This window comes from Anabrus simplex, chromosome 1 (genome assembly GCF_040414725.1).
Source record: "Anabrus simplex isolate iqAnaSimp1 chromosome 1, ASM4041472v1, whole genome shotgun sequence".
NCBI lineage: Eukaryota > Metazoa > Arthropoda > Insecta > Orthoptera > Tettigoniidae > Anabrus > Anabrus simplex.
The window spans coordinates 710895661-710914360 of record NC_090265.1 but is presented as its reverse complement, the minus strand read 5'-3'; the positions used below and the strand labels follow the sequence as shown (position 1 = coordinate 710914360).

Genomic DNA, 18700 nt, shown 5'->3' with positions numbered 1-18700 from the left:
ATTGTGCAATTCAACACAAATCACTGGTCAAATGCCACTACCTCAACATTCTCCATTCAATGAAAACCTACTACCTGTTTTCCAGTCATTGAATGGGTCAGGGATGTACTGAATGAATCATATAGGCTATTAGTACGATGGGGTCGCCACTCCCAAAGTGATTTATTAACGACTGATAGATGCTATGAAATGAGAATGGAGTGTGTTGCTGGAGTGAAAGATGACAGGAAAAACCGGAGTACCCGGAGAAAAACCTGTCCCGCCTCCGCTTTGTCCAGCACAAATGTCACATGGAGTGACCGGGATTTGAACCACGGTATCCAGCGGTGAGGGGCCGACCGCTGCCGTCTGAGCCACGGAGGCTCTCCATTCAATACAGAAACTAATTTTAAACTACGTCAGTTAAATCTCAGGCAGTGAGACGAACATGACTAACGTGGATGATGCAACTTTATTTTGCAGGGCATTTTTTAAAGAAAGTAGGAAGGATCTTATTTCAACCAATTATCAGAGGCTAGTACTTACAAAAACATTCATCTCTAGATTTAGTGTATTTAGCTCCTTTTGCCAATATACAAAATAGGAATTACCAGAGGATCACTACACTGCAGTTAAGGATTTTCATAATAAACCAACAAGAAAAGGATAAGATATCAAACTTTTAATAGAATGAGTAACCATTATACATATATAAATGGCATTTAGATGAATGAACTTAAAGCTTCAGTTTTGTCCTTCTCCAGTGCCTCCTCTTAGCATTGTACCTGAAAACAGAAGGTAAGCATTTTATTAATATATCAGACAATTAGCATAGTATATAAGCAGTGGATGTAGGTATAGCAGTTGACTATAATTCAGATTAAAACGATTAAAGGAGATACAATGAAAAGGCACAGTATATAGGTATACAGTATCACTGCTACTGTTCGGGTCATCAGTCTATGGGTTTGATGCAGACCTATGTGATAATTTCAATGAAACAGAAAGACTTCCAGTTCAAGACTGTTGTAATGATCAACATTTCACAGTTTTTAAACTTTCATCATGCTTTTTAAAACTTTTAACTAACATTTCATTTTGTGTGTTTCGTATGTTTTTAATTAATCATACATGTCTTACTGAGGATGATCCAATGCCAGGTCGAAACGTCTATTTATGTGTGAATTTTCGTCTTAATTGGACGTAAAAAATATATAGTATGACTAGGAGGATTAAAAAAGTTCTGTACAATTTTGTAAGATCGTCTACCAGAGCAATAGGTATGAAGTATGAACAAGCCTGACCACTGTTATCTTGTTAATTGAAAATGGCTGTAACATAGAAAAGAAAGTAATTTCTTCAACAAAATAAATGCCAGATTTTCATGAAACTAGAGCAGGTACTTTTTCTACTGCAAATAACATACAGATTAACATGGTATTATTTACTTGCAAGCCTATTTATCTTGACGCTCTCCCAGGAATTGTATGTGATTGTAACGGATGTAACTATTGAATGTTTTGTACAAAAATGAAAAAAATCCTTTTGCATTAACAAGTACAGGCACATTTACATGCCTAACAGTCTTATCACACAAGTGGCATATTTTTGGTTCATTTTACAGCCATATTCGCCCACTTCTGGCTGGATGCATACTGCGTAAGCAGAACTCTTCATTCGCGTGGATACAAATTACAGTTCCTAACATACATCATTTTCACAACGTACTATGAAAATATTTTTGCTAGCAATAATATTATTCAAACCATCATTTTGTTCTGCATTTATTCCTGAGCATGGCAACTGAAGAAATGTTACCAACTGTTTTTAAATAACTACAGCTTATGCCTGACTTTCAGGGCAAAGTTTTGTGTTTTGGTCTATAACATAACCTTTTATTTTCATCACTTTGTTGAAATTGCATGTTACAATCACAGAAGAAAATTTCTATATCTTTAGCTCCTCTCTAAGGTAAAATAAATTGGATAACCTCATTTTCGTGTGGAAAACTAGGCTGTATCATGTTTTGAATGTTTTGCCTGACTTTATTTTTAGGACCACTAACCCTACCAACACAGGTAATACTTCAGTGTTGATGTCTATTATGTATTGATTACTACAAGGAATTACACAGTCTTGATAATATCTATCAAATAATATTTTATTTAATATAAGGTGGCTTGAGCAGTGCAGCGCGTAGGACTCCGATCCAAAATTCTTTATATTCATGATCGTTTTAAAACCTGTTAACATGATTTAAACAATCACATAACTGCTGCAATAAGGGAGCTATAGCATGACAAGTTGAAATAAGACTGTGGAAGCCGAGCAATATTAGTGCTAGTTCCGTCAGGTGGCATGAGCGATATATCTATATAATTTGAATGTCTAACACAATATTGTGAGAAAACTGCAATACTAATGCCTATGTGTTATACATCAAAAAAAGATCTCATCTCAGGATTACTAGAAAAATATTTATTTCATTAAGTCCATTATTTGCGTAAAATAGTAATTTATTCGAATAATACAATGCTCTATGAAAGTTGTCTATACAGCTCTTTCTATGTTAGTCCAACAGATGGTTCTGCAAAATCAAGTCAACTTTTTTTTTAGAAGCTCCAGAAGGCTGAAGGAAAACCTTTGTTTATTGAAGTTTAGTAGGCTATCCATTATTAGAAACAGGGGTGAGATTACAATCGCTGGCACATGAACAGAATTGCAGTTTTGTTATTACCAAATGGTAAGACAATTCTCAAACTTTTGGTTTGCCTGTTCCAGTAACAGAAGTTCAGTTTTGTGTATTAAATAACAGCTCAGAAGGAGACGTTTTGTGAAAATCAGTCATTACTATTATTGAAGAAGCTTTGATGATTTCTGCATTAGCAGTGAATTGCACTGATCGCCTACTAAAGGACATCATACCTGCCAACTTTCAGAAATCAAAAATAGGAAGATTTAATTCTTGGATTTCATCAAGTGTATTGCGCGCACGGTCTCGGTAAAAAGAGGACAAGATAAAAGGCATACATATCTACAGTTACAATGCGAATTAACCATTACATTTAAAATCTTAAACTAAGAAAACACAAACGATTGTAAGAAAACGTACCTAATAATCATTCTCATTTGACACATACATACGAATAGTAACACTTAGATAAGTCAAGAACTGACTACAACCTACCAAATGGTGAAGAATATACACATGTAGGTGATACAGAGACTGCTGTGTTTACTTGTTTAGCATTGAACTGGCAGCTAACTTTGCCCTTTTCAACAATGCACTGTCATACTGCTGCTCATAACACTTTCCACTCAGACTTGATTTGACCACGAACAGTTTACTGAGATTTTCGTCATTCAGAGATGATCGGAATTGTGTCATCTTTTTTACCTGGCTGAACAATCTTTCACACTCGGCATTGCTGTGTGGAATTGTCAATATTGAGAGCATTACTTTTGCGATTCTATCATATTTGAAACACCCATCTGCACCTCGTATATCCCCTATAGCAGACCAAGAACAATCTACTCTTTATCCTTGCACAACAGACAATGGTAAATCCTCAACTTGGAGAGCACAAAACTGGCACTGTAATGCATCCATTGCTTCTTGTTCATCTTCACCATCTTTCACTGGCAATATAACAGGAAACTTTGAAACAAAATACTTTACAGCATTGAAGGAAGAAGCCTGCAAAGAATTTATCTGAGCTACTTGAGCATTAACAAAAACATCACTATTCAAATTAAATTTATGAATAATATAATCACAAACTGCAATAAAATAGTTCCTGACGTGCAAATAAGTTTTTCTTCTCCTCAGGTGCCAGATTTTCTACAAGACGAGATGTTGAACAGCCAATTACTAAAATCATCATCCGCTTTCTGATTCTCTCTCGTGTGATAGACCACTTCTAAAACTGTAGGATATTTTTTTATAACCACTGGCTTAACAAACCTACACAGAATGTCCTTCAACATATCCGTCAGCATTGATCTTATGACATGCATCTGAGGTGCTTGCGACTGAAGAACTTTATATTAGTTTTCTCAAATGTAGGGATGATAAATGCCAGAAATGAGCAAAATGCTTTATTAAAGTTTGAAGACAGAAAAAGAAATAGTCTCTCCTCTCGTGAAATACTGGCAGTGCAACTAGACTCCTTTATTTTCTTCACAGATGAGGATGAACTACTCTCAGCCTTCCTTTTCCCAGAAATAACAGAAGCTTGGTCTTGTACTCTACTGACACAAGGACCACGTTCCATTTCGGTATCTTCATGTGCCTTTAGCTTGGGAATTTGGAAATACTTCAGAGATGTGTCTGTGCCAATGGACTGCTTTACTTCATCCTTAAAAAAACTCTGAAGTGGCTCCCACTCTGAAATCAATCTTTCCAAACATTTCCCCAAGGATAACCAGCGTGTACACACATGCTTTAATATTTTTCTAACATCAGTTTGGTACAAAGCTTGATACATTTTGAGATGATCTTTTCTCTTTGAGCTTTTGTCTAAATAATAAATATCAATTAGCATCTGATCAATTTTGACAGGAAGGGAGTCTGCACCCTTCATGGCAGCCAAATTAATTAAATGACATGGGCATCTCATAATAATAATGTTTTCGCACTGCTCTCTTAGTTTAGCAGCAACCCCGTTTTTTCTTCCCATCATAACAGGAGCATTATCTGCGCTAAAAGCTATACAGTTTGCCATCGGAACGTCATATCTTTTCAGAACATCCAGGAGCAAATTAGCAATTGAATTGCCTTCCAAATTTTCCATGGATAGCAAACGATTTTCAATCTTTTTCAATTCTTTGTTGAAAAACGAGACGACGATAGGATAGAGCTTACTATCTTTATCATTGCTACCATCAGTTGAAATCGCAAAAGGTTCAGACTTTAAAGTCTGAATCACTTGACTATCTGCATCACGGGACATTTCATTAATTATGGCAGATGCTTTTTGTTCTAGCACACGTATATTTCTTCGCAATGTCTGAATCTGGGAACATCTTTCTGAACAATGGCCCTGCGTGGTCCGAACAAGACAATGCAAGGTTATGTTCGACAATGAACGCCGTGAACAAACATTCTGCTCGAGTGACTGCATCATCTTCCTTCCCACCTACAAAAAAATTACTTAATTTTTTGTTCCTTTCGAGACAGCTAGCACTATCTTTGTGTTTCTGTGTGACACTGTGGGCTACAATATCTGTTTTCCCTCCATGTGAGATATTAATATCACACCGACACACGGAACAAAATGCATAATAGTTTCCTTTATTAGACTGTAAAATGAACGGAAATTCAGTTTTATAGGTATCCCTGAACACTTGGAGATAACGTTTGTTATGTTTTGTAGTCATCATGTGAAGAGAAAATACCACAAACTGTCACAGACACAACTCTCTGAAATACATTGAAGTCATTACAATTATGAACTCTGGTCAACACAAAAGCACTGAAATACGCGAAACTACCACATACAAAACAAATCAATATGTCTCGTACATTATTAACATATGATTTCCACAGGGGGAAAAGCACAAAACCGCAAGAAAAAACACGTTGTCTAAAACTCCACCGAAACTACGCACAGAAACAAGCGCGCGAACCACACAATAACAAACTCACTCTTTCATGCCGATCAACGGAGTCCCTAGTGGTCGCTAGTGCGCATGACCTTCTCTGACTCGTAAGACGATTGCCGTCCCAAATTCCCACCTGAAACAGCACACACGCTGCTGTAGTGAGCGGGAAATATGATACACGAAGCCGACGGATGATCCGCCCGCGAAATAAAGCATCAAATACCGGTAAATATGCTTAAAAATGAGGTTGCGGAAATTACACAAACACATAAGAATTCGTCCTAGGGGAAGAGTACTGACCATACTGGAGGTTATATTGGTCAAAAATAGGAAGAAATAAAAATAAATCGGAAAGTTTCCGGGTAAATCGGAAGGGTTGGCAGGTATGGGACATCATACGGTGTGGAAATGGGTGGTAAAAATGTCATATTTGGTGAGATTTTTGACAAGTTCTTCCTGTGGTATACAAAGGTTGAAGAGCTTAGATAACTGAGGCATGTATCCAGAATGCTCAAATATAACATATAATTAAAGTATTGCACCTGAAAACAAATATGAGTGCAAAGCCTTCCCGAAAGGGTATTCGGGGCATGGTTACTTCAACTAGGAAATAATGAAATTAACATTGAAATAGGGTATGATAAGGATTCTCAATTACTTTGTAAGTAACGATTCATTGGTAAGCCAAGTTTTCGGCAATTTTAGAGACTAATTATTCAGCTTACTTATGACAAGCAATTGCAAGTCCCTTCAGAGGTGACCAACAGCATAAATTGGAACGTTCTTCACCTAATCCCAGGAAGTTTTAAGGATACTGTGCTGTCAGATAATGATGCTGACACAGATTTCTTATTACATAAAATAAACTTCATTATAAAGCCCGTATTGTCGTGAGTATACGTTGAAGGTTAGGTCAAATGTTCCACCTTTACAATACTAAGATTCTTTATTAACTAAATATTTACATGATTTTTAATTATATCGGGACATGTTTCGTCTACCTTGTAGACATCATCAGCCATAAAAACTTTTGAGAAAAAGCTACAAGGACAAGGACAAAGTAACACATTAAAATAATTCGGGTAACCGAATATGTCATTTAAAATGGTGAAGAATTCAGAACTGTTTTGAGCACAGCACTTAAGAATATCGTTGACATTAAAATTAAAATTGTCCACATGGGATGATACAGTAAAAACTTGCGTTGAAGTTCTTTTTTGTGTGATGTGTTAATATATAATATTCTGTTATGTCGTGAAGGCTTGATAATGAATTGCACAATGTTCATTCCAATAGGATAATAACGATGTATAAGAAATACAGCGAGCATATGTTAAAGCCGTCTTATTGGTGTAGTATTGGCATCTCCTGTTGAGAAGTTAGGTGGAAAATTTGAACGTGATGACGTAATGTGGAATGTGCAGTAGAGGGCCCTAGAATAAGAAAGATAGCTGTTGTTAGTGTTAAAATAGGCAAGTTTTTGTGTCTTGAGATGTAAAGTAATGAAAATGAGAAGTGCGGCACATCTGATTACTTACGTTCTCGCCTGTCTGACAGTGACTAGTTCAGTGTGGAAGCCTGCGGTTGACTGAGAGCGAACTATGGAGGTCGTGTGTGAAGGGAGCCGCCATGAGGGGAAATTAGGGGAAGGTTAGGATCAGTAGGCGGGAAGCCGACACATGGAAGCTTGTTATTGGATTTGTTAAAGTAGGAACTATTGAGCAATGCCTCAAAAATTACGTTCGCAGTTTCGGAAATTTCATTTAAATTGTGAAAAGGATTGCATTTATGATCTATATTAATATAGATGTTTTCTAAAACATTGAGTAAAGTGCTTTTATTATGAAAATAAAGATTTTTTAAGTCCTGTTCTATGGAAGTGAAGGAATGATTGGATTCTGTCATGTGAGTACTCATGGCGGAGTACCTTCTATGTTTAGCGGCGTTGATATGTTCCTTATATCTAACTGAAAAGCCTCTTCCGGTTTGCCCAATGTAGCTCGCGGAACATTGGTTACACTTTAACTTATAAACGCCTGACCTATTATATTTATTCGTAGTGTTGTTAATTTTATGTTGGTTGTAAAAAAGATTAGTATTATTTTTGACTGTTTTTTTTAATTTTGCTACGGGCTTTACGTCGCACCGACACAGATAGGTCTTATGGCGACGATGGGATAGGAAAGGCCTAGGAGTTGGAAGGAAGCGGCCGTGGCCTTAATTAAGGTACAGCCCCAGCATTTGCCTGGTGTGAAAATGGGAAACCACGGAAAACCATTTTCAGGGCTGCCGATAGTGGGATTCGAACCTACTATCTCCCGGATGCAAGCTCACAGCCGCGCGCCTCTACGCTCACGGCCAACTCGCCCGGTTTTGACTGTTTTAAAAGCAATGTTGGTCTTATGTTTCTTGAGAGTGTTGGTGATATCATAAATCTTACTATTTGTATAAGTGAAAGTGGCATATTTGTCTGTTTTTCTTTTTGTTTCTCTAAGTAAAGTTGAACTGGATTTGTTAGTAACTTTATTGATTATCCTGTCAATGAAATGCCTGCTAAAACCATTTTTACTCGCTATTAAGCGGATAAATTCAAGTTCTTTTTTACGATTGGCATGTGATAAAGGGACGTGAAAAGCTCTGTGGATTAAACTATAAAATGTTGCTCTTTTTTGAGATTCCGGATGCGTTGAGTCTTGTCGAATAGTATTAATAGTTTGGGTGGGCTTCCTAAATATGGTATAAGAGAATTTGTTGGAGCTATTGTTAATAGTGACATCTAAGAAGTTTAATGAATTATTGACTTCCGCTTCGGAAGTAAACTTGATCCATGGATCAACTGCATTCAACTGTTCAAGAACGATATCACCGTTGGAGACGTTGTGATCTATTAAAGTAAATGTATCATCAACAAAGCGTGTCCAGAATACGATACCTTTAATTTTGTTAAGAATTTTGGAATTTTCCAAGTGGTCTAAATAAATTTCTGCCATTATTCCTGAAGCCGGGGAGCCCATAGGAAGACTATCCTGCTTATAAATTTTCCCATTAAAAGTGAAATAGTTGTTGGAAGTTACAAATTCTAAAATATTTAAAAATTCTTCTATTTCTTGTATGCTTAATTTTCTGTTTTAGAAAATTATCCTTGATGATCTTTAAAGTTTTCTTGACTGGTATATTGGAATACATGTTTTTAATGTCAAATGAGTACATTTTTTGTTGCGGCTGTGATTCTAGGTTTTTTGTCAAATTACAAAATTCTATAGAATTCTTGATGGAGTTGGGATTTTCAAATTTGTAGTATTTCTTCAAGAAATTATGAATAAATTTGGAAGTTTTGTAAGTCGGGCTGTTCCTGTAGTTAACTATGGGTCTTATGGGAATATCTATTTTGTGGACTTTAGGCAATGCTTTAGCTGTGGGGATACTGGGATTCATATTAATGAGTTTTTGAGAATCATGTTCAGTAAGAATAAAGGACGTTTGTTTCAATAATTGTTTTAAGTTTTTTTGGATATTGTTAGTAGGATCTTTTTTTATCAGTTTAAAAGAGTTATCAGAAAAGAAGGTTTCAGTTTTTTGCACGTAAGTTTCTTTGTTCATAATAACTGTGGCATTGCCTTTGTCCGCTTTCGTAACTATTAGATCATTTTCGTTAATCTTCTTTTTTAACGAGTCTATAGCTTTTTTGGGAAATAAAGGAGCTGTAGATTTGCTGACTTTAATTAAATTAGAAATTTTTTTGCGAATATTAAGTCTGATTTCTGTTTGGCTGTCAATTGGTAGTTTTTGTATGGCGTTTTCAGTTTCGGCAGTGATAGTAATGGCATCTTTCAACTTAAAAGCAGTAGGCCAATTGAATTTAGGGCCCTTCTCTAAAATTTCGATATCCGAAGCGCTAAGTTGGGCATTAGAAAGATTTATAACCGGATCATGGAACTTCACACTTCAATTGACAGGATAATCAATAAAGTTACTAACAAATCCAGTTCAACTTTACTTAGAGAAACAAAAAGAAAAACAGACAAATATGCCACTTTCACTTATACAAATAGTAAGATTTATGATATCACCAACACCCTCAAGAAACATAAGATCAACATTGCTTTTAAAACAGTCAAAAATAATACTAATCTTTTTTACAACCAACATAAAATTAACAACACTACGAATAAATATAATAGGTCAGGCGTTTATAAGTTAAAGTGTAACCAATGTTCCGCGAGCTACATTGGGCAAACCGGAAGAGGCTTTTCAGTTAGATATAAGGAACATATCAACGCCGCTAAACATAGAAGGTACTCCGCCATGAGTACTCACATGACAGAATCCAATCATTCCTTCACTTCCATAGAACAGGACTTAAAAATTCTTTATTTTCATAATAAAAGCACTTTACTCAATGTTTTAGAAAACATCTATATTAATATAGATCATAAATGCAATCCTTTTCACAATTTAAATGAAATTTCCGAAACTGCGAACGTAATTTTTGAGGCATTGCTCAATAGTTCTTACTTTAACAAATCCAATAACAAGCTTCCATGTGACGGCTTCCCGCCTACTGATCCTAACCTTCCCCTAATTTCCCCTCATGGCGGCTCCCTTCACACACGACCTCCATAGTTCGCTCTCAGTCAACCACAGGCTTCCACACTGAACTAGTCGCTGTCAGACAGGCGAGAACGTAAGTAATCAGATGTGCCGCACTTCTCATTTTCATTACTTGACATCTCAAGACACAAAAACTTGCCTATTTTAACACTAACAACAGCTATCTTTCTTATTCTAGGGCCCTCTACTGCACATTCCACATTACGTCATCACGTTCAAATTTTCCACCTAACTTCTCAACAGGAGATGCCAATACTACACCAATAAGACGGCTTTAACATATGCTCGCTGTATTTCTTATACATCGTTATTATCCTATTGGAATGAACATTGTGCAATTCATTATCAAGCCTTCACGACATAACAGAATATTATATATTAACACATCACACAAAAAAGAACTTCAACGCAAGTTTTTACTGTATCATCCCATGTGGACAATTTTAATTTTAATGTCAACGATATTCTTAAATGCTGTGCACAAAACAGTTCTGAATTCTTCACCATTTTAAATGACATATTCGGTTACCCGAATTATTTTAATGTGTTACTTTGTCCTTGTCCTTGTAGCTTTTTCTCAAAAGTTTTTATGGCTGATGATGTCTACAAGGTAGACGAAACATGTCCCGATATAATTAAAAATCATGTAAATATTTAGTTAATAAAGAATCTTAGTATTGTAAAGGTGGAACATTTGACCTAACCTTCAACGTATACAGATTTCTTAAGCAACATACCCACAGAATACCTACACTCCAATTATGCCATCTGGAATGCCTTCGCATGTATTAACATTGAAAGTTGGTGCGACTGTAATGCTTATGTAATGCACATGGCCTTTGGTTTAACAAACAGAGCGTGTATGATAGAGAAATGTATGACAAAATTATAAAATTAGAAGTCATTACAAGGACTTCAAACACTCAGGTAATTTATCTACCTAGGATTGATTTGGTATCTACTGACAGTAACCCGCCTTTCAAATTAAAAATGAGGCAGTTCCGTTACAGCTTGCTTTCGCAATGACCATTAATAAAAGCATAGGGTGAAGGTTTTTGACAAAGTAAGCATTTACTTATCTCGGCGCGTTTTCAGCCAGTCAGTTATATGTAGCATTTGGTAGAGTTAAAGCTGCAAAGGATGTCAAAATTATTTTGAAGTTATAAGCACACCATATTAAGGTCAATTCCCTGAAACTGAAGGGTGTTAACAAAAAAGTTTAAAATGAAATATTAAAATCCGTCAACGAACAGGACAGTCAAATGCAATAATTTACAGTGAACCGTAGCCTACATCGTTAAAGTGATTAAAACACGACTGTTGCAAGCATGAACAAGAAGATTATTATAGGGTTATTGCCAAGGTTCAAAATTTCATATGTATAGTCCCAACGGAGTGCAAGTTTAAAGGCAAATACAGGATCTGGGTCCGGTACACAATCCCGCTATCTCCACTTTGGGTCTCAGAATATTTTTAACCTAAAGGGCGAATTTTGCCATGTCCAAAAAAAAAAAAAAAGGAACTTGGATGAGAAAATTATGATTTTTTGCAATTTCTAATAATTATTAAATGCAAATATTTGCCATGGTATCCATGTTTATGACATCATAGTTCATCCCTTCAACTTGCTGAAGGGCAGCCATGATGAATCTATGTCACAAACCAACATGTGACATTTAAATTTACATTAAAACACAAACGAAGCACATCATGGGCTACAGCAGAAAATGATCACTTTACATCACATAATGCATAACGATGATATAAACTCACCATAGAATTCACAATGAACCATTAAAATACTGAAAATTAAGAACACAGGAAGAAAACATCAGAAATCGCTTTAATACCGCATGAGAGCCTGATCCTACGGAGCAATCTACGGTTCCCAATTTGCGAACGCGCGTGCATGTTTAGGTATCAGAAAAGCACGTACAAATGATATGAAATGATACATGAAGCAGCAATGAGGAGTGATCCTACTTTTATGCTTGCCAGTGACCTACTGACCCACCCACAAAACGTATTACACAGCAAAAGAAAAACTGAGGTTACCTTACATTGCAAATGCACACAGTAACAAGAATAGGAAGTAGTGTCTTCAAATGGTACTCACAGAGTAATATAAAAGGTTATTTTGGTATCCATTGCACGTACTGCCGGCATACTTAAATTTGAAAGCACTCACGAGGTTAGTTCCATCGCATTTTGAACAACGCACATAAGTACACATGGAATGTACGAATCATTCATTACGGAGTTAAGCACACAATACCGCACAGTGTTTATATACGAACCATTAATTAAATCCAATATCCGAAACGTAAATGGACAGTAATGGCACATGTATCACGACAACATGGTAATGGCGACTGGAACTCCATCTAATCATTTTCTTCGATCTACACATGCGTACGTGAAGTGAAGTACCAACCTAACAAACGTAACCACTTGGCAAAAGAGGAAATGACGTCACGGATGATGGAATGGAGGCCTGTTTCAATAGCATGGATGCAGAATGCCGTAAATTCACACACTATAATAAGCAGCTTACTCACCTTATTGATGGTACCGCTCTGCGATGTGGCGCAAAACCCCTAACAGGACTACTTACCTGTTTATTGGCGAAGAGAGTAAATCATATGATTATCGTTTCCCAAATATTTTTACTTAAACTAATCACAATTTTTATACACCATGGGTATGCATTATTTTCAATATTCCATTATGTGCCATGGGTATGTACATAATTAGATGAACTCACACTCATCGGGACAGGAGGTGTTACGCCCCCTTCCCTCCTCGAGGAAGGGTTGATGGGCCTGGCTGACGTCACATTCTCGCAGGTGTATCACATGAGTTATCTACAGAGAAACAGGGAGTGGTGTGACGTCATACTTATGTCACAATCATTTTTCTTGTCCACGGTGAAATGTTAAATAATTACATTGGTGGCGCATGCGCAGTAGCAAAAATTTGGACTTAGTTTTCAGATATTAATTCCCTGTCTCTCTCTCACACCCTGTGATGTCAGGTGTGACGTCATCACCCCTCCTTCACCTAGTAAACATGGTCACCATGTGCTCTACCAGTCCTATACTGTGTCCTCTTCAGTGTTCTATATGGCAGGTAATAGTACAAAAACCTAGTATTTTCACACCTATACTCCTTCCTTGTACCCTAATAAACATATCTAATGTACCATATCCGGAGTTCAGCATAACTTCTGTTTCTTTTCTCATGCTTTCTTTACCATCAGTTTTTGTTTGCAGCTATTGCTGTGACAGGCCACAAGCAGACCTTGAATTCTATGGCAGTAACACTATGATCCAATGCAAATGGACCAAAGAACTACAAGAACAAAGACATGTAACCAGATATGCGATACATGACTTCCATCACAAAATACCACAAACCAATAATTGACTGTGTTTGCACACTGTGTAATGACACCTGAGATTGTTACACCACATCCTAAAGTGTAAATAGAGAGGAAAAATGCTGACCAAATAAAGCAAAGTAGGAACTCATGAAAGTCAATACTCATTCGAGCGCGCCTTTTCATTATTAATTAATAAAGAAACTGGTTTACTGCCGAAGGCATTACTTGTTCTTGGCAACGCCCCAGCACGCAGCTCAATGGATGAACTTATGCTTCAAAACATAAGATTAGCAAATGTTAAAAAATGCTTCTTAGACATCAGAAGAAATTGTTTCTCTTGTTACACAGTAATCTAATGCAGCCAATGAAACAACACTACTCTGAAGCAACAAAGGTATTAGAACCAGCCCTGCAGTACGTAGAGCAGAGTGCTAACGCTACAGGTGTTGACGTCATGAGGCAATGGAGGAACATTACATCATCCGCTATATTGATTCTTTATGTCAACGCAAAATTACTGATTTTGTGCAAAAGAACAACCAGTGAAGTGTATTATAGCACATTATGTTACTGTAAATTAATCTAAAATCATCGGTAAGTAAATTGTAATTGCTTTATTGTACACTTCTCTGTAAACTATCTGAGTATGGTATTTACCCATTCCAGCCCATTTGTAATTAAAATTTTTTGCTGATTTCGGATCAGATTATCCAGGTTTTCGGACGAATGAGGTTGCACTGTATCTGATACAGAAAACTATGCTCTGTTCTAGTCCAGCATGCGTCCTCAGTACCAGGAAAAGTGATGCCTTCTACAGATGAAATAATGAAGTATCGCCTGGGGGATCAGTGCATTCTATGCTCAACACTGGATAAAACTTGAATTAATAAACACCGATTTCATTATGTTGCAAACTATCACAAAAAGGGGTGAATTTCACTTCTTTCATACTTAATAGATTTTCGACAGGGATAAAGCACTCGCATCCAGCAAGAGAGGACATTTTCAAAACTTCGCTGTTTCATTATTTTTGCAGAACGTGGCAGTCCTGTGGATAGACATGATGCAACTCTATTGGAACGGAGACACTTCTGTTCATCACAAGCCAGCTAATACAGTCATTAGGATCGTAAAAAATGGCTGCAACTCACTCATTTACGTAGTTTCCATTTGACAAGTTGCTTTACATTGCAGCCACACAGATAGGTCTTATGGCGACGATGGAACAGGAAAGGGCTAGGAATGAATAGGAAGCGGCCGTGGCTTTAATTAACGCCTGGTGTGAAAAAGTGAAACCATGGAAAACCATCTTCAGGGCTGCCAACAGTGAGGTTCAAACCCACTCTCTCGAACAGAAGCTCACAGCTGTGGGCCCCTAAACACACTGCCAAACTGCTTGGTAATTTTCTATTTGAATTTTCCTACATAAGAATGCTTCTAAGGGTGGGGCCCCGACGAGCACAAAGGATCTTTCCTCTCTGCTATTTCAAATGCTTTTCTACTTACCAAAATAGACCCCCTGCCCCCCGATTAGTAAAATGCTGCCTGAGCATATACCTTACAATGATAATACCAAGGGAACAGTAGCCTGAATTTATGCAAACTTTCATATTATGCCAGATATTCTTAGTGTCACTGGAACCACCCAGGCTTACAATGGTTTTGGCCGGGAGTGAAAGGCCGAATACCCTTCCTGATTATTATCCCATGAACTCCCACATAGCTATTGGAATTACTTTCAACGAATTTCCAGAGAAAAAATAGAAGCCTTAGCCATAAAGAAACAAAACACACTAAACAAAACACTGAAACAACAAAGCAAACCAAAGCCACTAACCATAATCCAAAACAAAGATCCCTCTCTTCCTAACAAGGATTCCCAACATAAATTCCATCCGCCTATAAAAAATCTTACGCAAACCGTATTTGACGACGTAGAAACGGATATATTGAACAGGGGACCCAAACACAACTGGGGTAATGCATCATCCTACCAGAATATAATAACTACCATTACCGAAACAGAACTTGCTTTACAAAAGATCCCATATGACATACGAGACAAAGTAAGACACGAAATCAGTAGAAAGATCCCGCAATACATCAATAGCATCCACAATAATAACCCAAACATGAATACCACCAATAGATCGAACTTAAACAAACTTAAAAATAAAATAAAACAGAACAATCTACTAGTAACGAAGGCCGACAAAGGCACACTACGGTCATTATGGATAAAAATGAATACATAACAAAGACTAAAAAATGTTTCCAAGACAATACTTTTTCTATTAAACGCCGAGATCCAACCAACAACAAAGGAATTTAAAAATTTTACTTAAAAACACACACTTTCTTCTCACCGAAACTGAATCTGCTAAACTCATAACAATGAACCCCCAATTACCGACTGCGAAAGCCTACCCAAAAATACATAAAGAAGACGTACCTATGAGACCAATTATAAACTACAGAGCCAGTCCAACCTACAAATTATCGCAATTTATCCAAAAATTTTTAAAAAAGCACTATACATTTTTAGCAAACAAAACAATACTAAACTCAATAGATTTCTGCAACAGAACCAAAGAGCTAAAGATCGAACAACACCATACCCTTGCTTCATTTGACATAATAAATATGTACCCTAACATTCCTGTTAAACAAACAATCAAAATAATAGAATCTAACCTAAAAAACAATAGCAACTTGAGCACCTTAGAAATAAACGAATTCATAAACTTACTTGAATTCGCCATAAACAATAACTATTTCAGATTTCACGATACCATTTATCAGCAACAAGGCCTACCTATGGGGTCTCCTGCTTCCGGAATATTAGCAGAAATATATATAGATAACTTAGAACACACGTCAATCAAAGAAATAGATAATATATATTTTTGGTGCAGATTTGTTGACGATGTCTTCGTAGTTTTAGATAATAGATCCACTGATGCACAAACTATACTAGACAAGCTTAACACTCTAGATCCCCAAATTAAATTCACCAAAGAAACCGAAAATAACCGTACACTAAATTACCTAGACTTAACAATAACCAGACACAACAACCACTTATCTTACAAGATCTACAGGAAACCCACATACACCTCTAATACCATAAAAAATGACTCCATTCATCCCCATACACAAAAAAGAGCAGCCTATTATAGTATGATTTATAGAGCCTTTAACATCCCAATGACAACAGAAGACCAAAATAATGAATTGAAGTTAATCCACGACATAGCTAAACACAACGGATACAGCAAAGAAATGGTCAACAAAATCATTCACAAAATAAAATCACAACCTAAAACTAAATTAGCAAAAACAGCCAAACCCAAAAAAGACTATGCCCTATTTACCTTTAACAACACCCACATATATACTATAATATTTTCAAGAAGCACAACATAAAAACAGTATTCAAAACCACACACAATAGTACCAACATTATACATAACACTAAAACAGTCAATAATAACAATAAATACAACCAATCAGGTGTCTACCGTATCAAATGTAACAACTGTGACATAAGTTACATAGGACATACAGGCAGAAAGTTCACCATCCGCTACAATGAACATATAAATGCAGTAAAACATAACCATTTCTCATCAATAGGCCAACATGTAGAAGAATCCAAGCATAGTTTTACAAACATCAATAATGACATGACGATATTAAATATAAACTCCAAGGGCCCCCTGCTCAACATAACCGAAGATTTCTACATTTCTTTAGACCAATACGCCAACCCCAATCATAACATTAATGATATTAATTAAAAAAACCAGCATCATTTTTGACAAAGCCATTCCGACATTAAAGAATGATTACCTCAAAATAGTAAACACACGCTCTAACAAACCAACGAATCACAAGCCTGACCCCGCCCCTACTTCTCCAACGGCCACTCCTTCTTCCCCTCCACCTACATTCCCCTCCATAGCTAATATGAGCCCCAAACGTACCCGCAGTAGAACACAACAAGCCTTCAAACACATCGGCACAAGACCTCCACAACAACTATAGTAAGTACTCTTTCCATACACACACTAGGCATTCCTTCATATACACACTACCGGCATACTTATATCACCTTATCTTTACAGACTACAAGAACAAACATAGACGACAGAGGTGTTGCCACCGACTACTTCTAAATACAAGCTCGAGACCTGCTGTTTGCTATATTGAAACTTGCCATAGTATATCACAAGTTGGGATATATAACATAACAAAATTTCTTCATGACAAAGGCCCATATCAATAAGACGAACACCAGTTTCAGAATGTTCTCGAAGATTACCTTACGCAACTAAAATTCAACATAACTTAGAAGCAAAGGAACTGCACAGAGGACAGAAGAATGGAATCTATATAGCATGAATTGAAAATTTTAACAAGTGTCTACCTATACGTACCATTTTAATGTGTTGAAACTTTTTAAATGTTATATATTTTGGCCTGTGTGTTTTTAATATGTTTTACATACTCATGTTCTATTTGTAACTTTTTACCCTGACTACTGATATTTTAATTATATGCTATTGTATACATTTCCATCCCCCATTAGACATCCGGATGCCTAATACAATAACAACTTGTGTATTGTCTAATGGCTAAAATAAAACATGTACTAGCTGATGATGGCCGTTAAAGGGCCGAAACCGGTACTAGCTTAATCTATTAAAATAAATTGTGTATTGAATGGTGGAAAAACACATTTCTTATCTATACTTCTTATCTATACCCTTCCTGATGCCACATGATTTTATACAGGGTTGGGGCCCCGACGAGCACAAAGGATCTTTCCTCTCTGCTATTTCAAATGCTTTTCTACTTACTAAAATAGACCCCCTGCCCCCTCCGATTAGTAAAATGCTGCCTGAGCATATACCTTACAATGATAATACCAAGGGAACAGTAGTCTGAATTTATGCAAACTTTCATTTTATGCCAGATATTCTTAGGGTCACTGGAGCCACCCAGGCTTACAATGGTTTTGGCCGGGAGTGAAAGGCCGAATACCCTTCCTGATGCCACATGATTTTATACAGGGTTGTCCAAAAAGACGTTACCACTTATATTGTACTACATGATCTTATA

The 18700-nt window shown here is 36.6% G+C and overlaps 1 protein-coding gene across 1 annotated transcript in view; it reads right to left on the bottom strand.

The window, feature by feature from the left end:
- Positions 1–646: 646 nt before the first annotated feature.
- Positions 647–18700, bottom strand: part of LOC136872310 (large ribosomal subunit protein eL39) — a 45332-nt gene continuing 27278 nt past the window's right edge. The window contains exon 3 of the mRNA XM_067146128.2: positions 647–764. Coding sequence (XP_067002229.1) covers positions 716–764 — 49 coding nt within the window. The 3' untranslated portion in view covers positions 647–715. The remainder of the gene's footprint in view (positions 765–18700) is intronic.